Here is a 25,056-nt window from a genome sequence, read left to right on the forward strand (position 1 = left end):
TCCTGTGCCTTCTGGGAAGCGTTCCCTAATCTGTGTAGCAGTGCCATCAGGAAGCAAACTTTGTTTGGCCAGAGAACAAGTTTATCCACTCCTCTCACCAGAGATGGAACGGTGGAGAAATTTCAGATGAAATGTTTGCATCTTCAGTGCAGATTAAATATGAAAGAAACCATTTTGATAAAACTTTTTTAAAAATGTGTACGTAGGAAGGACTATAAAATGTTTAATTTAGGACAGTTCATGAATTTGTTTTAAAAAAGGTTTATGTGGCACCAGAAGGAAGTTTGTTGGACTGGCAGGAGGCAACATAATTCCAGAGATAGAAGGAAATAAAAGTTGTAGCCTAATTTGTCTGAGGAGGAAGCAGTAAAACCAGCAGGCATTCAACCACAGTTCCAACAGACTACTGAGGGTGCACTTCATTGTTTAAAATGAATTTTTCTCCACCGCGAAAAATCAAAAATGCTCCCACGGCGTTAGCATGACCCTCAGGAGGAGCCCTTAAAGTATCACGGTTGGATAGCGGGAAAGCAGGACGTTGTCCCATCAGACCGTCAGTTCCTAAAACAACACACAAAAAACTTGTAAAAAAAAAAGTAAATGACCCCATGTATTAAGACTGTAGGAGGGTTTTAATTTTGGCTCAATATTGGATTGCTTATCAGAATTGGTTTCTCAATTCAGTTTTGAAACTGTCCATTCCAACTGGTAGGAACACCTGAATGTGTCCAAGTGTAAACCATCTGACCGATTTTCAAAGTTTTTTGGTTTTTTTTAAACTAATGACATTGTCCAATTCTGGTCACATACATACATGCTCTATGTGGCTTAAGGTAAACTTTAAGTAGGACTTCTTATGACTTTCTTCTTGCCATATTTGTGCGGTTTAAGAGTGACCGTGGGCTTCTTGGCTGCTTCTGACGAAAGCCAGAGTAAAGAAGGCTGATGACGCTTGACTTTTAACATTTTAATTCTTCAAAATTATGAAAGCCAAGTATCTATGCTCTTCCACGTCAAAATTAAAAGCTGCATTAAGTGCTTTTAAAATACAAATAAAATACATTGAGCTTTCACTATCGCTCGAAGGCGGAGACACCATAAGCGCAGCTTGAATTTTGTCGAAAGTGTGCGCGCGCGCGCGTGCTGCTCGCGCGCACACACTTTCACGCGCCCAGCCCTCCTCTGCTCCCAGCCTCTTCTCTTCCCCTCGCGCTGCAGCTCGTGGACTCATCCCCTCCTAACAACAACCTCTCAGTCGGGACCATCATCCAGAGACGGCGGGCGGCAGCTCAGTAAACACGCCGGGAACTTGTCAGCTGCTCCGGGTCAACAACACAGGGACGATAAAAACAAACAAAAAGTAGCGTTCAGTGAAAGGAAGCACGTCGGCTGCTGTTGCTTCTGTCACTGGAGCAGGAAGGGGGTTTCTAGGAGCACTTTACTGGCGAGCTAACTACACCGGCACCTTACGGGCCAGGCAGAAGAGAGCAGAACCAAACAGCCGGAAGGGGAACCAAGTAGGGCGGCTCTTTTACTGGGTGAAGAGGTAAGCTTCTTGTACAGGGTGGTGGTCGCTTGCTTCACTCTTCCTTTTCTTTCGGACGCCTTACTGTGTGGCATGACTGTTACCGTTTACTTGCAAGAACACTTTGTGTATATATATATAGATGTATCTATATATCTATATATATATATTGTTTTGTCATTTATTGTATATTTACAAGAGGTGGAAGCGCCTTGGAGTCTGTTCCCCTTGTCAAAAAAAAAAATTAAAAACAAAATCACCTTCTCTTCTTGTTTCAACCCTCCTCCTAATTAAGGAACAGATGTGGCAGCTGGCTGAAAATCAATAGTGTCCATTTCCTGTTGGTTGGGCGTGCAAACAGAGCCAGCTGAGGGACCTGGCCGCGCCGTCATCAGCCTCCACACACAGCACCGGCCTGTGTTTGTTTTACTGAAACACAGTAATGAGTCATTAAGTTAGCCTGGCTGCATGGAGAGAGATCACTGTCATGATAGGACAGCCAGTCGGTGCTGATGTGGGACTCCTTATCAAAGCCACCACTTGTACCGCAGTGGGATCTGTTCAACCAGGTGTTCTGTCAGGTCTGTGTCTTTCTCCAGGGATGTCCATTGTACGCAAAAGGAAAGTGACTGAGGTTTTTCTAGGGTTTTTCTGTTAGCTGATTATAGTGTAAAAGTAGATCACTTTAAGTTATTCACTTATAGCAGTAAGTACATACAAATTCCCCCTCTGGGTCCCTGACATGGCGATAATGTGACTGAAGATCCGAGAGCCAGTTTCTAACCTCAGATTTACATTAGCGCCTAACAGAGGAGCATTGTGGGAAAAGCCTCAGGTCACAATGAAAACAAAGTCATTTCAGCAAGGGGTGCACCGACTGCACTTTCCTAGGCCAATCACCGAGCTTTAAAAAGCCTGACCTGCCCATTCCGAATTTAGCCAATGCTGACTTTTTAAAAAAAATTAATCTATTATTTTTTTTTGTCTGTAAAGTTGTTAAATACATTGACTAAGTTGGCACCAGCGGGTGCCAATGGTCAATTGTCCAATTTCCAATTGGTGGCAAATCTCTGATGTATAATTCTATTTTATATATTTATGAATTGGTGCTTCTATGCTTTGTCTGTTTTTGTTCTGTATGTTCGAAAGTCTGGCTGCAAAACAAATTTCCCCCTGAGGGGAGACAATAAAGGAACTGAACAATCTCCCAAAATTAAGGAATTGATTCAGTGCCAATTTATCAATGCATCCCAAAGTTGAATTAGATTTTTAGCTGTAAAAATTATTCCGATTTCAATCTTTAATATTAGTTTTTAAAAGTAAAACATTTGCAACTTTATTGATTGAATTGGATTTCAGTGGAACCAAAGTAAACAGTGAGCTAATATTCCCAGTTGTCGTTTCAATCAGAGAAATGTAAGCCTGATGTTTACATGTAAAGTTTTTGAATTAAATATTATATAAACTGAGTAAAAGCTATAAGGTGCCATAAAAATTGAAGTTTGTATCAACATTTAACTAGTTCAGTGACATCACAAGTGGTGTCAAACTTACCACACTAAGAAAACTAATATTTATGAGTGTATAAAATGTTACCTATTAACATCAGTTATTCTCATTAGTTTGTGCCGTGTCCAGCCCACACAGTGTTTATATAGCTCATTATATGAAAGCATATCTCAACACAGTTAACCCTCCTGTTATGTTCGTTTCTAGGGTACAGCAAAAATGTTCGTGGGTCAATTTGACCCAGGGAGTGTTTAATCATGCAATAGTGTCAGAAACCAAAAAATTCCTCCAAAACATTTTTGTATCTGATTATTAACTCCAATACTAACCATTTCAATCAATATTTGTGCAATGATGTTTTATTATTTCTCAGAAATTAAGGATCAATGACGACAACCTGCTCATTTACTCATTTGGACATAAAAAATGGAATTTAGATTTTTAATGTCCAATGAAAAAAACCTAGACACAAAAAAACAATAATTTCCTTGAAGTTGACCTTTGGTAAATTATTTTATATTATACTTTTTTTTTTTTACCAAAGGGTGATCTTTATAATTGAACTTGAGACACACATACTGTTCTGGGTCAAATTGACCCGCTGATTAAAATCAAGATAAATGAGTCATGCAGAGAGTATTTATGTTTTTCTCCACTTCTGCTGAGTGTCCACTCAGTGTGGGTGGAGTTTGTCCACAGGAACAGAAAAGATTCCCGTCAAAGGTTGTGTGAACACCTGCTTTCTCGCAGTTTCCTAGTGAAGTAAAGAGAATAGTGAGAAAGTGGGCTTGTGTGTGTGTGGTTGCGTGTGGGTGTGTGTGAGTGTGTGTGTGGTGAAATATGGTTCATAACTGCAAGGAAACATATAGAATTGGACATTTTAAAATCTTTTTTTGCACTTTAACCTGACTGCCGGGTCAAATTGACCCGAACAGTATCGATGTAAAAAGTAGACCTAGGGTTTGGTACAAATGTGTAAAATGAATAAATTTTCAACTTATGTCTAGAGTGCACCTATTAAGACAAATAGAAAACGTTTCATGCAAAAAAAATGCTTCTATTTATTTTTTTTTAATTTGTAAATTTTAAAACGGGTCAATTTGACCCGGAACATAACAGGAGGGTTAAAGTTAAAAGCTCTCATAAAACTCGAGGTTGTTAAAAGTTTCTGCTTTAACAGAATTTTAGTTTAACTTGCTTTAGCTAGCTTAGCTACAGCGCTAAAGCTAAAGCCAAACTTGTTACAGGCACCGTTGTTCCACCATATCTAAAAAAAAGAAATAGAAAATGTGAATTGGGTTTTTAGCCTAAAATGTCACTGAAATGGTAATAAAGAATTTAGATGTTTTTTTATTTTTTTAAATTTTATCTTTATTGATTCTCAAGAAAGTGTCACATACATAAACTTAGGTCTCTACATCACAGGATTAACTTCAACATTTGTAACAAGGTAGACAGGTAGACCATTGCATAATAACAGTCAAAACAAAAATACAACTTCACTTCCCTGAGAAAGATTATAAAGCAAGGAATTAAGAGTGTGGAAGAAGAAACCAAAAAGAGAGAAAAGAATCAAGTCAGAAATGTAAAGAGCAAACCTGAAAAAAAAACAACAAAACAAACGAAAGACATAGTATAAAATAATTATGAAGTGTGGTTGTCATCGGAGAGTGGATTGTCAAGGAGATTTAATCAAGTTTGGTCTCTAAAAATGAAATCAGATCTTTTAAGTTTTACATAGTCCACCCAAATCTGCCACCACTGACATAATTGTTCAGTCCTGTGATTGAGAGAGGCTGTTATTTTTTCCATTTTATATATGTTAAATGTTATGTCAATCCAGTCGTCTAAGTAGATGTATTTTGTAAAGAAAAGGTGGCATAAAAACCTTTTAAATAAATGCTAATGTCAAACTTCTTAGGAAGTGTTTTGAGCTGGGACAGTTGTTGCTAGTGGACAGTTGTCAGATAAAAAGGTCCATATGCCACCTTATCAGAATAGATTTTAAAAGTGTTACTAATGTCTTCATACTATGAATGAAGATGAAATAATCTCAATAATTTTAAAAAGTTTACTTTCATCTTCTATTTCATTTATTTCAGTGTGTATTAGCTGAAATAAATACATTTTATTTAATTTAGAAATAGTGACGTTAGATATAGTGAATAAAATTCATCCACACTGCATTCCTGTCACATTAATTTTATTGGTTGAGTTGTAACACCTTGTTTTTTTTAGCAGCACAATACCTAGAAAGCCTTTTTCAGGGGAAAAATGACTGTGCTTGTACAAAACATGGGCCTGGCTTCCTTTTAAAATAATGAGCAAAAGTTGTGAAAGCAACAGAGTTTCGCCATCAACCAGCACACAAGACGGCACAAGTCTGCGGGTGTGTTGAACAAGAAGCAGAAGACGTTTGAAAGACCACAGCTGCAAATGTGTGCAATATTTGTTGACATCCCGATAATGTCGAAACAACCCGATTTTGCAGTTGCCGTGTTTCCATTAAATGAGGAATACAGTTCACCAGTTTGCACACACAGTGTCATTAATAAACAGGCTGCGCGGTCATCCTCATACCACTTCCTGTCGTCTGCTTCGTCTTTTCCGCCAGTGGTAACATCCCGTTTGTTCACCACACCGCTGGTGTGATGCCAAAAAATGTTTCCTTTGCAGTTTTGCGAAATAAACTAATTTTGATCCAACTGAAAAACCACCTCATGCTAGCACCAAAACTTTTTTTTTTATCAGAAATGTTTGGGTTTCTTTTGCAATTGGATAATTTATTTTTGTAAGTGCAATTTACACAGTATTTAAGCTGGTGTGAAAACAACTCTAGAAAGTAAAACCTACCTACATTTAAATTGAAAACAAAACAATCTCCGGCTTCCTGCTTTGTTACTTTCAGAAATGTAAGATATTTTTAAGCTAAATAATTTAAAAAAATGTTTATATTTATACTTCAATAGAAAGTTACATGAGCTTAAATTGACTCATAATGATTGTGTGGAAGGGAAGAACACTGACTCGACCTCTCATAACCTGCGATTACTTTGCAACTACTTGCGTTGAATGACATGTTTTCTGAAATGTGCAGTCGTGTTTTTTTTTTAATCTCTTTTTGCCGTCATAATGCCAACAGATCATATCTTTATATCTCCACCTCATGTCGAAAACCTCCATTTAGCCACTTAGAAGTCAAACGAACTGACTGCTCTGACCGCTAATGGGTCTTGCACGCAGCCGAGTCGTGCTCTGGTCTCCACGGAGACGGGGTCTCGGTAGACAGAGGCAGGGCAGCGTTGCAGCGATTCATCAGCCTTGTGCTTGAAAGCGTAGAGACGGCCAGCCCGTTGCTCTCCACTTAATACCCAAAAGCCGGGCAGCTGCTCCCCTCCTCCCGCTGTTTGGTCAACTAACAATGAAAGGGCCTGATGGAGGTAATCTCATATCGGCCCTCAGGAGAGATGGCAGAGATTAACACTTTAAGTAAAGCAGGTGGCAGGGCTTTGTTTATTTAGGACCCTCAAACCTTTAGATGTCTTATTTTACACATTTTCATCTGTCTCGTATTTGATCCGCTATTGATTTTGTATGTTTTTGTTAAAACTACTCTGGGACAATGTGAAGCAGTAAAACTGACTCAAATTCTGAATCGATTAAAGCATCTGAAGTGTGACCCAGGGGCCATTTGCCAAACTGGGATCGATTATATGTGGCCCTTTTACGATTTACGCTTCACTTGTCTACAGAAATCTGACTGCTTTGTTTATTTCATTAAAATATTGAGTTTATTTAGCAGGTAAGAATCAAAATGTAAAATGGTTGTTGCAGTTACGGTTAAAAAGAAAAATAAAAAAAAATGTTGTGGTCCAGCATGACATTTGTGGCCCCAAGCTAAAAGGTTTGGACACCACAGGTTTAAAGGGTCTCCATGGTGGCTTTAGTGACATCTGTTGGCAAGTTGTAGATTGCAACAACCTAAATGTTACTGACAATGTTTGTCATTTAGAAACTGTTAAAAACTGATAAAACTATCTTACTGAGTGTGAGATTTTTGTATCTTGCTTTAGATAGAATGAGACTCTCATGGTATGTTGACCTAAGAATACAACATAAAAAGTTGTATAAAAATATTTAATTGCTCTGGTTGAAAACAGAAAACGAACAATTAATCTTACTGCTGCTAAAATAATCTAACATAATGATGATTTGAATTTGAATAATGTCATCGAGAACATTTCTTTATTGTTGTTTTAGTTTTCATAAATTAGTCTCTTCAGATCAACATCAAAACCCTACAATGTTTGATAATACACAAGCAGCTCTGGTCAATAGACTCTTTTCTTCTTCTTCTTCTATGTATATATTTTGGAAGATGTTTAATCAGAAAAAATGGTACAAAATTTCTTGCAAATATTTCTAAAGTAGAACCACAAAATCAGTGATTTTGACAGAAAGAACATCACTGATTTTGAAAAATTTGAAATCCCAGAGAGACTGATTAATCTAGGAAGAGATATATGATAAATTCGATCTGGATTAAAAATCTGTTCCCAAAAGGTCTTCCAAACAGACAATAACACACCAAAACAACTTAAGATTTAGGACTCAAGTCTCATGAACAATTAAACATATTCAGGAATTACGATACAATAAAGATTTCTCTCAAAATTAATCCAAAGCTAAATAAGTGTTAGCATTTCCTTACAAAAACGTACCCCTATCTGAAGACTTTACTTTAAAGAAGACTTTTGGTTCTTTAAAATAAAAGAACTTCTGATAAGATTTAGAGAGAAATTTGGCATCTTTTCTCATTCCCTGACCGTTTCTTATTTATACCAAACCATGTACGTTTCCACTTGACATTGACAACAAAAGTTTTAAGCGCAGACTTAGTTTATGGTTTCCTGATAGTCTTGGCACTTGTCAAACGATTGCAGTGTTACTGTCTTGAGACTTGGACTTGGATAAACTTACGTTCCTCAGTCTGTACTACATCTGTTACTTATAACAATGTTTGCGATAAATGCCGATTTCATATTACACCATTTGTATTTTCATTATTCCTTTTTTTGGGGGTGAATTCATACGCCCTGCTCTGCAGATGGCATCTACCGACTCACGGCTCCATCAGCCTCCCTCGCAGAAAGACGCGGCCGACCAAAACTTCGACTACATGTTCAAGCTGCTGATCATCGGGAACAGCAGCGTCGGAAAGACCTCCTTCCTGTTCCGCTACGCCGACGACTCCTTCACCCCCGCCTTTGTCAGCACAGTGGGCATCGACTTCAAGGTCAAAACCGTCTTCCGCAACAACAAGCGGATCAAGTTGCAGATTTGGGTGAGTGGGTGAAGCTGGGATTGAGATGTTATGCCACACCAACTGCAGGTTGAACAACTAGCACACGTAGCAGCAATTTGAATGTCTGTAATAGGGACTGCTTGAAGTGGAAACCTTTTGGTGCCCATGTTTGTCTCTGTGGGTTTGGTCCTTGAGCAAGTTTTTGTCATCAGTTGTGCAAATGACTTCCTCCAGTTTTCACATTCTTACTTCCTTCTCATCTGCTGAGAGATCCTGGTTGACGCTTGGGGAGATGGTTGTACTGATTAAGGAGGTGTGGCTCTGTTTCAGGTTTCCAGAGTTGCACTTGATGTGACAAAGCTCAGGTTAAGCCCAGTTTATAAAAAAGGACTTGTCTAGTTTTTATTGGTTTATTTTAAATCAATAGTTTTTGAGGTCACGTTTAAACACGACTTTACAAAGAGTAAAGACAATGCCACTTTCAATTTTTTGATTAGGATTCAGATATTTTATTGCCATACCAGCTCACGTTTGCATATTTGTGGTGGAAAATTCAGACTCAGCATAAACCCAGATGTGAATCCAGATTTGTTTGTCCCAGGGGCTGATTGTACAGGCAGGTTTGAGCGAGACCCAGACCTGCAGGGAGCTCTGCAGTCTCAAAACGTCACAGCGGTTTATGCAAACACGAGTTTATAAACCTTTATGACATTGTCACGTTTGCATTGGGTGGTTATTCATACAGAAGCTATCAGTCATTTACAGGAGGAATGGAGGCAGGAGACGGTATGCCACCAATCATCTTCCTGTGAAAAAGCTGAAAGAAACAAAGGGATTGTAAAAATCTACTAAGAAGTATTTATTTTAAATACTTTTTATATATATATTATTGTTTTTTCTTTCACCACCTAATGCAAATGTAGTGACAGTTCCAAGGTTTATATAAAGTAGCATTTGCATCCATTACTGTGTGGTGTTTTTGAGATTTGAGATGGTACTTTGGTCTTCTACCATCTTAAATTCATGTTTCCAAAATGAAGGCCTTAAAATATTTTTAATTAATTTAAAAAGTAAGTTGTCCTTAAATACATGAATCACAGAGGTCTTACATTTTAATCTAAGACCTATTTAATCGCGTATATTCTGTGTTTATTTTTTATTTTTTCTTTGGGTGCAATTTTCTGTCAGAAAAAAGTTTGAGTCACACAAACATCTTCATTATGTGCTGTGACTCTAGAAAACCCTTGCCAGCTAGCTAGCTAGTTTTTTATGTTTATCATGGGTAAGTGCAGATTTGCTTTAATGTATTTTGTACATTTTTTTTTAAAATCTGAAATTTAATTCCTAAAGGTCTTAAAATATCTTAAATTTGAGTTGATGAATCTGGCAGAAACCCTGAAAATGAAGGACATTGGTGCCGATTTGTGGGGAGCGTTCCTACTTTTTGTGGATGTCAGAGCAGAATACTCACATGACAGACGGGTAACCACAGCAGCCAACACAGTCCCCTTTCTCTGGGATTATTTCAGTATCCTTTAAACAAAAACCACCATATGAAACAAAGAATCAGTAACAAAATAATTCTTTCTCTGAAACTGTTGTGTTCAGATTTCTGTTTTTGTCTGAACTAATTTTCCATCTATCCCCTCCAGTACTAGCTTCAGGTAATGTCTGCTCCACCCACCTGTCTGCTCCTTACAGGAACCAAGCAATCCTATTGGCAAGTCAAACAGATGATTCATTTGAACTAACAATCTGTGAGCCACTGTATGGTACACAAATAGTGTGCAACATTAATCAGCAGCACACACCAAAACACACATCCAGTCGCCTATCTGGCCAAACATTTGGCTCTTAAACTCTGTGTGCAATGTTAGCGTACTCTCTAGAAAAGAGCGTCTGCTGAAGTAAAGTCCTTGAACTTGTCGACTACAACCAGAAGACCTGAGTGGTCTGGAAAGCTGTTCCAACGACAACAGGTCTTTAATGTATTTTGGTGCAATGCCCTGGTAAGTATATAATGAGTTTTCTTTCACCAAAATCATCATAAAACTGTGTGTGGCTGCCTGGTCTTGGTGGAGTCACTAACTGTGCTGCTAAATGACAAAGAAACCTGGTATTTCCTAAGCCCAGGAAGCAGAGGAAGTAGCCTATCAGCATCTGACCGGGACACAATGGCGATACATTTCAGTGCCAGTGTAGCCGTGTGTTTAAGGGGTGTGGAAGCAGCAGGCATGTCCTAAGTTTAGGTCCTCATGCGCAGTTAATCATCAGCTCTGTAAAAATGTCCTCACCATTAATCATTTCAGCTCTCATCTTGCAAAGATTTCACTATATCCCTCAGAAGAAGCGAAGCGTACTCGTCTTTTCATCAAACATGTCACTGATCTCACAGCAAACACACACACACCTTTCATATACACTTTGCATAAGCACACACAGACATATGGTGAGTGTGTAGTGTGTGTTGTCCCAGAGGATGTGCTTTGCTGCTTCTTTGTCGGCAGCCAATCTAAACACAGGTGACGCATGTTTGAGGAGCAGGGTCCCAGTGACGTCCGACTACCTGGCTGTGCAGGAGCCTGATTTAAACTGCTTCACACACACACACACCCACACACACACACACACACACACTGGGAGGCAGGTGCTGTCCGCTGTTGTGGTTTGTTTTGTAGCAACCCTCAATACGCTCTGTTTGGTTTGCCATCACATCTCGCTGGCTAATATTTGATTCTTTCTGCATGGCTGAGATAGCGAGGGAGCTAAAGTGACTCTTGTTTCACTAAAACCAGAACCTGGAGGGATAAAGGGAGAATTCAACGGTTTCCATACAAGGTGCTGCTCCGTCCTATGCATTATGAAGAGAGATGAGATGTGAGGCCGGCACCTTGGAATGGAACATTCATAACCCTTATTAGCTTCTGGTTACCTTCACAACCTGCTCCGTTTCAAAGTGAGGGAAACGGCAGACAAACACTGGAACACACACCGGAGCCCTGATGCAAACCGAGGAGTCTGGAATGTTACTGGGCTGAAAGGATCAATCAGATTAATCATCATTAATTGTGACAATCAGATTAATTGCGATTGATGATGATTAAAAGTGATTAATCAGAATAATTGTGGTTAATTAGAATAATCGCGATTAATTGCGACCAATTGTGATTAATCGATTGTTGTAATAATCGTCAAATTAGTGATTGATTAATGGTTAACAGGATAAACCACACAAGATAAAAAAAACAGTCAATTTGCCGAAAGAACAACATAATCAGATAAGTCATTAAGCCAAAACTGTTCAAAAATACATTTTACATCTAAGATTAGAAAAAAAAGAAAAGATTTGTCTGTAAATGTGCTCTAGTCAAAACTCAAGTGTTAGTTGTGACACATTGAAAGTTTGTGGTTGTAACATGACAAGATGTAAAAACTGGTTGTTGTTTTTTGTGTGTTTTTGTTTAACTGTGTTTTGTTTTTATCATGTGAAGCACTTTAAGCTGCCTTCGTGCTGCCTCTGCAGATAAACTTGACTCGACTTGAAGGTTTTGTCACCGTTAGCACTCTGCCGACTGAGAAAAACTTTAGCTGTTTAGTTTTTATAGAAAGATTAAAGGCTTCTCTGAAGAAAGGTGCATGAAGATGAAGGGTTGTGTAAAAGATTAGACAGTTTTGGGGTTTTTTTTTTTGTCATTTCCAGGGGGGAAAAAAGTAAAAATATAGTTGTATACTTCCACAATACTTACAAAAACATTGTGTTTTCTCAGAAATATACTATAACTATAATGTTGACCCCACTGCCCCCTTGTGGTTTAACATTATACATACTTGATCACACATAAAAATATTGGTTCTCCTGATTTGTTGACCAGAATCAGAGTTGGGCAGTAACTAATTTACCTTTTGGAAAAAGATGTACTTTTAGGAGCATTTTGACTACGCTGTGGTTTTTACTTTTAATTGAGTAACTTTATTTTGAAGAATCGCTATGGTTACTACCCACTCTGAGTAACTTCACAGAGTGAAGAACAAGATTGTTTTAGCCAACAATCTTGGCTAAAACAACACAGACACACACCTGCAGTTTTTGTTAGTTTCATAAGTTTTATTTTGAAAGACACTGCTTTGGAATTTTTTTTTTTTCTTTTGCCACATTTATTTTTGTTACTTATGAATTATTGTCATTTTCATCCTTAACATACCAAAATTTACACTTAACTTAATATTTTGGTCCTTCTGATTATGTAACTTTTAAATATTAAATGATTGATAATTTGACGACTTACTCAGTGCTTGAGTCACCTTTTTGCAAAAATACTTTATTACTCTTACTTGAGTCATTTCTTTGTTTGGCTCCTTTTTACTTGAGTAAAAACACGTTGTAGTGCTGCTGCTCTTTCTTGAGTACAATTTTTGGGTACTGTATTCACCTCAGACCAGAATAAACACAGCCTGACTTTGAAGATTGAATGTTTCTGATGGCGTTTCTCTGTTTATGTCCCCACAGGACACAGCAGGACAGGAGCGCTACCGTACCATCACTACAGCGTACTACAGAGGAGCCATGGGCTTCCTGCTCATGTATGACGTCTCCAACCAGGACTCCTTCGGTGCAGTGCAGGACTGGTGAGTAAACAGGTTTAATCTTCGTCTTTTTGTTCTGCTTTCTCAAAAGCGTCCATCCTGTGAACGACTAGTACATGTTGTAAATGTAAGCTTTATTTTGGATTTGTCTGTTCCTCGTGTTTCTTTCATATTTCCCACATTTGCTGAAATGTCCTTCTGCTAAAAGTTCTGCTAAATGTCCTTCTGAATAGAAATGTTCTTCCTCTTTTCTTATTTGCATGTGAAGTACTCCAGTGGCTGTTCACTAGTGGGATCTTGTCTTCCAGGGCGACACAGATCAAGACGTACTCATGGGACAACACTCAGGTCATCCTGGTTGGTAACAAGTGTGACCTTGAGGATGAAAGGGTCATAGCCACAGAGGACGGCCAGCGGCTGGCTGAGGAGCTCGGTAATTACTGCCGTAGCACATTATTATTTATTAGTAGACCGTTGTGTTACATGAGAAAATAGCCAAAGAACGCAGCAGACGGATTAGAGTTGTGAAGATGTTTAAAGTAGGGTTGGATGTACACAGGCGCATACTGACCACAAAAGATTGGCAGCTTCTGTTGACCATATCATTGCACAAATTGGATTTACAAAACTAAATTTGCTCAATGGAAACATGACAACTTTGAACGAAATCTTACATTTTTCCACAAAAAAACCCTCTCGCAGTCACTGTATTTTGCAAAATTGCAATGGAGACACTTCTTTCGCATCATACAGGTCATGTGATCGACAACAGGATGGAAAAGACAAAGAAGAATACAGGCTTGCTTATAACGACTTATTGCGTAAACAAACTTATTCCCGTGTGATTTTAATTGTCTGTTGCATTTTTTTTTTCCAATGTTATCAGAATATTGACGAAGTTTTACGCACATTTGCAATGGAAACCCAGCTAGTGTAGGTAGAGGTGATTTTACAAAAATATTGTCATGCATGTCACACGTCTCCATTTTTATTTGCAAGAGATACGCCACTACTTTGTGTCAGTCTGTCACACACAAAATCCCTGTGAAGATCATGACTGGAGTGCGACAAATGAATACTTGTTAAATACTAGAGAGGAAACTAACGTTTCAGTACAACCTATCCCAAGAACAAAACATAAACATAGGACACGGTTAGACGGGTGCATGAGGCTGCAGCCCTGGGAGGTGCTTTCCTTTCATTAGACGAGAGGAACAAAACCTCCGGACATGAACAGCAACATAAAAGCACGGAGCACATGGAATGTGAAAAACTTAGTATGGGTAGTTTTTTTTTTTTTAAGGCACTTCTGTCGCTTGCTTCCAGGCTTCCGTTTCTTCGAGGCCAGCGCCAAGGACAACATCAACGTCAAGCAGGTGTTCGAGTGTCTAGTCGACATTATCTGTGACAAGATGAACGAGACCATGGAGGAAGAGAGCAACCTCACAACCAACCACATGACCCACGGCTCTAAAGACTCTTCAGAAAGCAATGGTGCCTGCGCCTGCTAAGCAACGGGCCTTTTTAGAACGTCTCCAAACACACACACACACACACACACACACATGTACACTGATATAAAGAACAACTTCCACTCTGTGCCTGGACTGTGCAAAGTGCTACAGAGCCAGTTGGCTAAGTGACTACCTGAGACGATCTTGGTTTGGCCTCTCCAACAGGGCTGATGTCTCCCGTAAAATGAACCGTTTCTTTCCATCTCTGTTCTTTTTCTCTTTTTTTTTTTTTGGTGTTATAACTTATAACTGTGTTCTGAAGCCTCTCCAAGGTTCAACGTCCCGGGCTAATCAGCATTTGATATTTCCAGTGCCTGCTTTATGGATTTGGTTTTCTAACCATCAGGAAGCCACCGCACACCATCCGACAACATTTGTACCACAATAAGATATTTGCTATACATTTTATTTAATATGTATTTAATAGGAAAAAAATTGAAACCTCATCATGTAACAAAGTCACTTACCTTGTGGATTTTAACATCTGCCAATATAAGATTTGCAGTGATTTCATTAACTTTTTTTTTTTTTTAAAGAAGTATGGAGTAAATACAATAATTGTACAGATGTAGATAAATCTATCGGCACCTATGGTAAAACTGAGTATGAAAAATTAAATAAAATAATCTTTTATCACAGCAAAAATCCAACCTACTCTTTTAGAAAATGTTTTCAGTGTGGGGAACATAAGCAACATGTTGGGAAATGATTAGTTATGAGAAAAGCACTGGTTGTAGGAATCCCCTCACAAAGTTTGTCTTTAAACAAATAGTAGAAAATGATTTCAAATTCAAACTTACATTTTTAAGTTGATCTTAAATCTTAGGAAATCTTCTAGTTGGTGTTTTAGGACTTCTTGTTTCACTGGGGTATAAATTAGACGTGACACGCAAGGCCCAGTTCTTAGACTGTGCTTGATGGAACCGTATTCATCCAGCCGCCACACAGTGACAACCACTGAAAACTGCTGCCCTAAAGACAGATGAGGAAAGCAACTCTGTGTTTGCATTAACGGAGTACTAATGTGGTAAATCATCTTGTTATTGGCATAATTACTCTCCTCTAAAAGTGAAACAGTCGGTGTGTGTGTGAGCTCAGATAAGCTCACACACACTCCTCAGTCAAGGCCTCTTTTGTCCTTTCTTCCTATTTACTGTTAGAATAAGCTAATTAAATAAGCTATAGTCATTCCATGTGTTTACCACAATAAAACAACTTTTTCTTCACAGCATTAATGATTTTCCCCTTTCTGAATCTTTTTTTTAATATATATATATATATATAAAATGGAAGGAAATTAAAAGTTTCTCTTTGATTGGATCATTTCAGGTCAGTAGTTGCAATGTGCCGTACCATGTGACTAAACTGTTATCACTGTCTTACTTGCTGGCCACTAACTGTCACTATGAACCAGATGTGCGATGATAAGCCATCGTTTGAGCGGGCTCTTCCCAGTCCACACACTGCTGTTAACATGAGCCTGGAACCAAATGTGTCCTCCATCAGTATAACGATATAATGCTCATATACCATATAACGCATAGCTAATGCCAAAAACTGTTATCTGTTCACTGAGCTTTGCTGCAATATATATGCAGAAATAACATTTGAAACACTAGCTGTCTTTCTATTAACCATAGAAATTGAAATTAGGAAAATAAATGTGCTTAATGGAAACATGAAAAAAACTACAATGTAGTTTGTAGGCAAAACTACAATGGAAACGATTTTTTTGCATTCACTTGAACAACAGCCCGACGTTACTGCTGGTGAAAACGACAAAGAAGACGACAGGAAGTAGAAGGAGGATGATAATTTGTTTCTTTCGGACAATGAGCTGCATGGTCCATGAAAGGTTGCGTGTCATTCGTACACGTTGAATCCAGACACTGAGAATGGCGCTCCAACTGAAATAATGAGGAAATTCATTTGTCAAACTTAAATCACCAATTACAATTTCCCCAAAATGCCGCATACCGCTCCATAGTACAGGCGGATATGCGCCAGTGGCTATATGTTTTATGAATATTGTAGTTTTCGTCTGTCATCGCCATGACGTTTTTTTAATGACTTATCGCGTGGAAAAGCTTATTCACGTGTGATTTTGATTTCATTTCTCATCCAATGGATAGCTTTTCTGCTAAATGAAATCATATTTTGAAACCTGTTTGTTTTTTTTAATTTACTAATTTGTTTGGTCTGAAGTATTTAATCAAAAGCAAAACATAAACAGTACAAATCTCTAAAGTGAGGAAATACTTTCTCACAACATACACGGAAATCTAGATCATTACCATCTTTAGCAGTTTCTAGCCTGTTTTCTATAAATCGGTCGTGAAGCATGCGCCGCAGTCTGGCTAAAGCCAAGGCGGCCTGCAAATCGAATGTGATTTATGACCACAGATTTTTTAACATAACATAACATAACATGAAGTCCCGGTTCTCATATTTTTATCTGAAACAGCAGAGAAAACCACAGTAATTCAGGTTTCCTCTTCCTGTGAGCACAGAAGAAACTAGGCTGTGGCCGGGGACTCGAGTCATTTTGAACCGATTCCAACAAAGAACTTCTCTTAAACTTCAACCTAACGTTCATGTAAAATGTGGATTTGAGCATTAAGTCCAAAGTTCCCCTGGATGTTGTCTCAAATACAACTTCAGCTTTTTGTTTACATCAGGTGATGTAAAGATGCCCTGAATTGCATTGGATGGGGATGGGCTGCTGATACGTCTCCACCTATTCCACCCCCCACGCACACACGCACATACACACGCACGCACGTTTGCGCAGCTATCTTTGTGAGGACTTTCCATTGACTTCCATTCATTTCTACAGTCTAAACCTTACCCTTACCCTAACCCTAACCAAAACTCAATTCACACCTTAGTCCTAAATCTGACCCCTGACCCAAAAACAGCGTTTCCCCTTGTGGGGACCAGGCTTCAGTCCCCACAAGGAGCAGTGGGTCCCCACAACGTAGTATATGTCAGGAAGATGGTCCCCACAAGATATTAGAAACAAACGCATTCACACACACACACATTGAAACCACTTATTACGAGTGCAGAAACATGGTTCTCTGCAGCTCTGATAATGCTGCGCAGACGATGAAAACATGCGGGTGCAGAGAGAAGATAAGGAACCGTTTCAGAGTTCCTCATCTGGTACTGAGAGTACACTGCGGTTTCCCCTCCATGAAGCTACCGAGGGTCAGTCAGAGTGCTAATATCTATCTATCTATCTATCTATCTATCTATCTATCTATCTATCTATCTATCTATCTATCTATCTATCTATCTATCTATCTGTATTTCATTTGGTTTTTATGTGACAGATTTGACACAAAAGTAATTGTGAAGTGAAAGGAAAATTGTTTTCAAATAATATCTTAATAATAATAATAATAATCGGTGCCTGTATCGATTCAGTCATTACACAGTTCGGTGCGATAACAGCTGCAAACCGCGTGGTGTTTATTTATTTATTGTTTTTTATCATCGCCGGATTTCGGCCTGAATTTGGGTCGTTCTAACTCACAAATATGCATTTTCTTGAAACTAAAAGGCAACATTTGTGGAAACTGACAGTTTTTACGTTTATTTTAAATTCACTGCAGACATCTATCGATTTTTATCAAAGGGGAGAAAAATGGCTAACTGCACGGATCTCTCTTTGTTTCAGAAGAAAGAGTGATCCGTGTGATGTGGTTGATTGTGCGAACAGACTAAAAATATGTTCTAAAGCAACAAAATAGGAAACAATTGAGCCAAGATTTAAAAAAAAAAAAAATTACATGCCTTATTTTTGTGAAGTCTCTCTTTAAATGTCTTACAAAAAGAGATTTTGTTTTATTTCATTATTACATTGCATGTCAAATAAAGTAAAATAAAATTCTAAAATAAACCCCAAGGATTAGTAGCTTTATACCCATCCACCCGTTCGGTGCGTTTTTACGCGCAGTTCGGATCTCAGCCACAGACTCGTAAACATCAATGACATCCCGCCTACAAAAGGAAAAAAAAAACTGAATAAAACTGCTCTCTTACGGTTTGTTTTTCGCTCCACCCCCCCCCGTCCCCCTCACTGTAAAACGTAAACAGCTCGGCGCCGCGTCTTATCGCTGACCAGCAGGCGCGCAGCCGCGTTGCGCCATCGCAGTCATATCTGAAGAAAAAGTAGGAAAAGAAAAAAAAACACAAGAAAACACAAGCCTCTCCGCTGGCTGCCGCCTGTTTCTGACAGTTGCTTGTCCAGGGATGCAGGTTGGACGGCAGAGAGTCCGAGTCTTTCAGACTAAACGATGACATGTGAGCGACTCGTCCGGCTGCTGGCTCTTTACCTGACGCTCTGCGCCGCCGCGGCGGCTGGAGACGTTCGGGATTTTAAACAGAAAGGTGGGTTTAGCTTTTGTATCGTTGTCATTTTCTGGCTGAGCCGCTAAATATAAACAGAAAGGATTCAGGACACTTGTTCTGTTTTCCTGTCTGCGCAGCTTCCATTCTTCTAAAGGAGGAACCGAAGAACCCGAAATGCTTTGCGGAGACCAAGAAGGACTTTGTGTGTTTCTGGGAGGAAGACGAGGAGCGGGCCGGTTCTGTGGATCAGTACTCCTTCAGATATGCCTACCAGTAAGTCCGCTTCCGATATAAAATTTAAAAAATAATAATAATAATATATAAAATACAGCTAATGACACCCCATCAGCATCCAGCGTCTGATTTCTGACCTCATCACTTTTTCTGTTGCCATTAGAAATGAGAACGGCAGCACGTGCGCGCTGCAGGTCCTGCGGTCAGCAGGTGGGAAGCGGCTCTTCGTGTGTCGCTTGGACCGGGTCCAGATGTTCGTCCAGCTGGACATCCGAGTTTATCGGGAGGGGATCCAGATCCACAACCGCAGCCTTCTGATCGAGCTTCTGTGTGAGTGAGGACGCCGCGTTTTTATTGGGATTATTGTCTCCCGTGTTAGGAAAAACTCGAAGGCAAAGGAGGTATCTTTTTTTTTTTCTAAAAACAACAACAACAGAAACACGTTCAGCTAATTAGAATCTACAAAGTTTGAGGTGCGTTTGTGACATTCCGAAACAAAAATCTAGTGCAAATAATATCGCTTAACTTTCACCCTGAACGCACCATCCCCACTGGGACACATGGTGGTGGCAGCATCAGGCTGTGGTGATCAGTAGCGAAAGGAGCTGGAAACAACCGATGGCGACATGCTGGGCCAGACTTTAGAAAGGCTTCTTTTTTTTCTATTGATGGAGCAAAAATATGCAAGACAATGCCGGAAGAAAAACTGCAAAAGACTTGAGGCTGGGACAAAAGTTCTCCTTTTCAGCAAGAGAGCAGCTCTAATCTTACAGCCACAGGAGCTAGATCACATGACCCGGCCTAAACACAGACTCACTGCAAATCCAACAGAGAATCTGTTGCAAAACCTGAAAAGTGGTGAACTCTCCATGAAATCTGACTGATCTGTGTAAAGAGTGATGCTCAAACGTCTAAATCTACTGTCTTGCAAAGCTGGTGGAAGGAGACACAACAACAAGTTGCAGGTGGCAAATGTAGACCAAATGTACAAAGGGAGGGAGGAGGGCAGGGTTTGTTTCATAAGGGGAACAGAACAAAAGAAAAAAAAACAGGGGATATTCAACTTTTTTGTTTTTTTTTTGCTTATTAATTGAGCCACAGACCACAGAGCCACGTGCAGATCTGGAGCTGCAGGTTGCAGCCCCATGACTAGCTGATGAAAAATGTGATTCTATCTCGACTAAAACTGAAAGCTTCATTTTGGATTCACTGTTGGAAGTAAAACTGTGAAGGTAAAAGAATAGAATTGCTCCAACGGAACGATTAGCTACAGTTTCTGTGCCACATTACTATCAGAAATCGATCTAGTATTATCGTTGGAGGCGCTGACCCCTGCTGACGGCCGTCTAGAACCGTCCATGCAGATGTAACTGCAGCAAGGTGTCGACTAGTAGGGCCTGGAAATGCACAGCACACTCTTTAGATTCCTGGGGGATGTGAATGCGACTGCAAAGGCACTCTGTGTGCAACAAAACAGTGAAAAACTGTCAGATTGAAACAGTTTTACTTTTTCTTTTTTTTCTTTTTTAAATCATTGAATTATTTATTTTTTTTCTGGCAGTTCTGCTCGACCCTCCCAAGAATGTGACGGTGAGCAGCACAGGCCGTCAGGGCCAGCTGAACGTGAGCTGGGTGGCGCCGTCTCTGAAGTACATGGACGACAGCATGATCTACGAGGTTCTCTACGCTCGCGCAGACAGTCACGTTGGGCAGGTATGGCGGCTATTTAGTGACACCACCAGTAGTCAAAAACATTGTAGAATTGTCATTGCGTGGCTCGAGCTCCGTGCTGAAGAAGAGAACTGTGTTTGCTGCAGGTGGAGGCGATACAAGCCTGCTCCGAGATGATCCTGAGGGGCCTCGAGGCGAGTACAAAGTACAGGGTTCAGGTCCGGGTCAACCTGGACGGCATCACCTACGACGGGTTCTGGAGCGCCTGGAGCGACCCTGTGTTTATAGAGACTTTGCCTGCAGGTGGATAACCTACATATGTTGTGTTTGTAATGGAATACGCCTTCAAAATGGGAATATCCTAAGAAGGATCATGCTGTATGCAGTTTCACATTTTTACAACTTTGGACAACTTTCAAAAGTTGTCCAACGTCCGTTCTGGGGGCCACTATGGCCTCTATGGATGGATTTTTCTTTTTTTTTTTAAAAAAAGCTACCAATTTGGAGACTTTTTGTTGATATCTTACAGTTGTAATTGTCTTGGGTGAACCCAGATTTGCTTTCATTTATTGAACTTGGCTAAATGAAGTGTTTTCATGAAAAATAACCCTAGTCAGATTCTTGTTTTTTTATAAGAGCCAAAATTATGTCTGCCAGAAGTTTCCAAATTGGATGTCTTTCAATTAAGATGCCAAAAATGTGCAGAACCCTTTTGTTTTGTATCTAAGATTATTTAAAAAATAACTTCCGTACAAGAATCTGACTGTTATTGTTTTAGTTAAAATATTGTATTCTTAGTTTATTGATGGGCAGGGAAAAAAGGAGGAATCACAATCATTTTTGCTTCCATTTTTGTCATTTTGTGGCCTGTGAGTACTTTGGACATGACAAAAAACTGTTATACAATTGATCTAAATGGTAGATGATGTGCACTTGTATAATCCTTGACCAAGTCCAGAGAACCCCAAAGTGCTTCACACTACAGTCAGTCATTCACAAGGTGATGATGGTGAGTTACATTGTAGCCACAGCTTCTATGGGGCACTGCCAGGTCCTCTGACCATCACCAACAGGCAAAGTGGGTGAAGTGGCTTGTCAAACGACAGACAGAGGGAGTGGGAGTATGAACTGACAACCCACCGGTTGCAGGACAAACTCCCACCATCGTCGCCCACAAATCAACCTGATCTTGCTTTGTACCCCACAGAACTCGACCCACTTATTGTGTCCCTGACCTTCATCGTCTCCTTCATCCTTGTTCTGCTTTGTCTTACCATGCTTCTGTCCCATCACAGGTCAGTGCACTAGGAAAACACAATCATACGGCTTATTTTGTAGCCACAAAATTGTGTTGCTTGCTTTTAAAAATCTGCACAACTATCAGATGAAACATTAGAGAGCACTGCATTAAATCCTTGCTCCTTTCTTTAGGTTCCTTATCAAGAAACTTTGGCCAGCTGTTCCAACTCCTGACAGCAAGTTCCAAGATCTTTTCACAGTTTATGGTGGGGACTTCAAGGTAAGAACAAGGCTAAAATTCTCAGAGAGTTATGTGACCTTTTCAGGCATTTGGCATTGTGCTTACCATGACCCTGGTCTCTAATTTTGCTGTTGTTTTGCATAGGAGTGGTTAGGACAGACCAGTGGAAGCTTATGGCTGACTTCCTCTTTCATCCTCTCTGAAGAATGCCCTTCTCCATTGGAAGTACTCTCTGAACTCCACCTTTGTCCTCCGCTGTCCTCCCCACCTCTTCCACCAAAGGCCTCAAAAGCTTTGACCCTTGTCAGAAATGAGGACAGGGTTTTGAGCAAAGGTCTTCTTGACGGAGAGTCAGTGGACAGGGTTGATGCCCTTCAAACAAACGGATGGAGGACCCCACTACACGACCACTGGCTGTTGGATCGTCTGAGGGAGTTCCAACAACACCCTGTCCCCAGGTCCCAGTGTTCTCTACTGGAATCTCAAGACACTTACATCACCCTCAGCGGCAACAAACGCACCGAAGAAGCGCACACGGAGGACACTCTCGATGAAGCCTTACCCCCTGGGGTGTTTTTTGCCTCCAGAAAGCCACCCAAGAGTGAGTCTCACTCTGACCTGGGCTCTGTGCAGCAAAGCTCTGGTTCTGGGAACCTTTCATCTCAATCCAGCTTTGAGTATCCAAACAATGTCTGGATAGCCAAAGATCCTGGATACACCTACATGGCAGTTGCAGACTCTGGGGTCTCCATGGATTACAGCCCAATGAGTAGAGCTGACGACATTGGCAAAGTGGTTAACTATGCCAATGACTACAAAAATGAGATTCCCCTTCATAGAAGACCTTTCCTGGTAAGGCAGTGCCCTGTCCATGATGATGGCTGAGAGGACACCAACTTGAATTGGAGGGCTGGAGAACAGCATATGGATATTCACCGCCGGCTAATGATGGCCTCTCATCAACTGTTAGGAAAATATAGCCAACAGACTCAAAGAGAATGACACTTGGATATTCTGTAAAGGACATGATACTTCCATTTGAAGCAATATCAACTGTGATTCATAGCAAATATTAATGCTCAACACTATCCACCAAACCTTCCAGATTAGATTGGAAAAAGTGTTTCCAGTGTTTTATATTTGAAATAATTGTATTCTTGTTTATCCTTCAGTGACAGGATTGCTACAACACCTCAGGCATGGTGAAAAGAAAGACTGCTCTAGAAGGTCTTTCTCTGGAATTATTTTATTGTGAACAATTTTATTAAGAAAAGCATAATTAAGCTATTATTACCTCAGCTTATTCTGTCTATAGTAGCCTAACCTAAATCTGTAGAACTATGCAGGCATCATTCTCTGGCCCCTAAGTCCTTTTCTAGTTGTTTAACTGATTTTTGGGCCTTAAAGTGGTTATAAGAGTCTGTATCTGTATACTTTTATAAATCTGTTTTATACACTTGCATTTTATTAGGAATTCAAAAGATTGCATTAAGTGCTAGCAGCAGTTCCTCTTAGCTAACAATGTTAGCTAGCTAATATGCTTACGCCGCCGACAATGCTAAAGTTTGTTAGATTATGATGTACCTTACACGCAATGTTTATCCAATGTGTTAGCATGCTAACATTTCGTTATTAGCACAGAACACAAACTGAGGTCAACATTTTTTTTTACCTTTTCATGTTCAGACAAAGGAACAACATTGTCGTCAACATCCAAACCTTCTTGGAAAGTTGGTGCTACATAAAAAGGTGGTCAGAATATTCAGGAATTATACACGTCCAGAATTAACTTGGCATGTTTTGACATTAGTAAGGCAACATAAAAATGAATGATCGTTTAAATTTAATTGCAGCAGACCTACATCACGACTTGGATTTTGTATGTTTTTGTACATTTTCCTCTCATTTTGCTCAATCAGAAGGTTGTAGGTTCGATTCCAGCTTCCTCCTGTCACACGTTGATGTGATGTGCGGGCAAAGGGGCAAGTTGATAAGTTGCTTGCCAATCTGGTGTCGGTGTAAAAATGTGTTTGTGAGCCCAAATGGATTAACGTGGCTGTAGTGTGAAGCACTTTGAGTCGTGAGTATGACTGGAAAAACGCTGCAGAAGTTCAGTTCACTTATCATCATGCTGATTTACCAACTATACCAAAACGACATAATATTACTAATGCTCACTGCCGGGTCACTTCTACATCTGAACTCTAGAATATTTGTGTGAAATATGAAATTCTTAAATAATTGCACTGTTTCAGATAAAGATGGCATTTTTTAAATCATTTATCAAAAACAGAATTTTAAAGTATATTCAGTGACGTTCTTATTACTGTAGGCTATGCAGCATTGCATTAAGATAATTACATTTAGGCAACTGTACTTGTTTAATAATTTCTTCTGTTGTACATCTTTGGGCCAACACTGAGAGCAGAACCTGGCAGACTGGAATTTTCCAGGTTACTGCGGTTCTGATTAACCTTTTAATAAGCTTATTTGCTTGCTTTGAAGGATAAACTTGTTGCAGCTGAAATTGTAAATTGAAATGTATTACTGAACTTCTAACCATTATTGTTTTGGGGTTTTTTTTTTTGTAAAAAGTGTGCATGAAGCAATAGATCCATTTTTGTAGGGGGGGGGGGGGGGGGGGGGGGAAATCTGAAACCGTTTGCCTTTCAATCAATCACATTTAAATCACGACTGACTTGAACATTCAAATTTGTATTTCCTCAGACTTGGACACATCTTGTAAGCCTAAAAGCTTTTTTTATTTTCACAAAAAATACATATTTGTGATATATTTGCTTTAATAATAAGTTCTGAATATATTTTGATTAAAAAAAACAAATGAACCTGAAACTTGTCTATAAAGTCTTTCACATAA

At 39.5% G+C, this 25,056-nt stretch overlaps 2 protein-coding genes across 5 annotated transcripts; both read left to right on the forward strand.

The window, feature by feature from the left end:
• Positions 1-1,179: 1,179 nt before the first annotated feature.
• rab3db (RAB3D, member RAS oncogene family, b) lies at positions 1,180-15,672 on the forward strand. Of its 2 annotated transcripts, none has more exons than XM_032587969.1 (5): positions 1,180-1,546; positions 8,113-8,378; positions 12,847-12,965; positions 13,232-13,356; positions 14,250-15,672. In XM_032587969.1, the coding sequence occupies exons 2-5, from the start codon at positions 8,142-8,144 to the stop codon at positions 14,432-14,434; spliced, it is 666 nt and encodes a 221-aa protein (XP_032443860.1). In that variant the 5' UTR covers positions 1,180-1,546; positions 8,113-8,141; the 3' UTR covers positions 14,435-15,672. The 2 variants fall into 2 exon arrangements, with proteins under 2 accessions (XP_032443860.1, XP_032443859.1); XM_032587968.1 differs by having other exon boundaries at positions 1,181-1,546; positions 8,142-8,378.
• A 1,815-nt stretch (positions 15,673-17,487) lies between these two features.
• epor (erythropoietin receptor) lies at positions 17,488-25,024 on the forward strand. Of its 3 annotated transcripts, none has more exons than XM_032587602.1 (9): positions 17,488-17,647; positions 18,693-18,832; positions 18,931-19,066; positions 19,191-19,357; positions 20,589-20,740; positions 20,845-21,001; positions 21,906-21,993; positions 22,130-22,217; positions 22,323-25,024. In XM_032587602.1, the coding sequence occupies exons 2-9, from the start codon at positions 18,739-18,741 to the stop codon at positions 23,061-23,063; spliced, it is 1,623 nt and encodes a 540-aa protein (XP_032443493.1). In that variant the 5' UTR covers positions 17,488-17,647; positions 18,693-18,738; the 3' UTR covers positions 23,064-25,024. The 3 variants fall into 3 exon arrangements, with proteins under 3 accessions (XP_032443493.1, XP_032443494.1, XP_032443492.1); XM_032587603.1 differs by lacking the exon at positions 17,488-17,647 and adding an exon at positions 18,539-18,613; XM_032587601.1 differs by lacking the exon at positions 17,488-17,647 and having other exon boundaries at positions 18,620-18,832.
• Positions 25,025-25,056: the final 32 nt, after the last annotated feature.

This window comes from Xiphophorus hellerii, chromosome 16 (assembly GCF_003331165.1).
Source record: "Xiphophorus hellerii strain 12219 chromosome 16, Xiphophorus_hellerii-4.1, whole genome shotgun sequence".
Classification (NCBI taxonomy): domain Eukaryota; kingdom Metazoa; phylum Chordata; class Actinopteri; order Cyprinodontiformes; family Poeciliidae; genus Xiphophorus; species Xiphophorus hellerii.

What these genes read in the sequence shown, in the direction of transcription:
- rab3db (XM_032587969.1), top strand. Translation starts at nt 8,142, where the DNA reads ATGGCATCTACCGACTCACGGCTCCATCAGCCTCCCTCGCAGAAAGAC. An exon ending in GGATCAAGTTGCAGATTTGG is followed by an intron (nt 8,379 to 12,846) that starts GTGAGTGGGTGA and finishes ATGTCCCCACAG; the next exon opens with GACACAGCAGGACAGGAGCG. An exon ending in GCGGCTGGCTGAGGAGCTCG is followed by an intron (nt 13,357 to 14,249) that starts GTAATTACTGCC and finishes GCTTGCTTCCAG; the next exon opens with GCTTCCGTTTCTTCGAGGCC.
- epor (XM_032587602.1), top strand. Translation starts at nt 18,739, where the DNA reads ATGACATGTGAGCGACTCGTCCGGCTGCTGGCTCTTTACCTGACGCTC. An exon ending in CCTTCTGATCGAGCTTCTGT is followed by an intron (nt 19,358 to 20,588) that starts GTGAGTGAGGAC and finishes TTTTTCTGGCAG; the next exon opens with TTCTGCTCGACCCTCCCAAG. An exon ending in TATAGAGACTTTGCCTGCAG is followed by an intron (nt 21,002 to 21,905) that starts GTGGATAACCTA and finishes TGTACCCCACAG; the next exon opens with AACTCGACCCACTTATTGTG.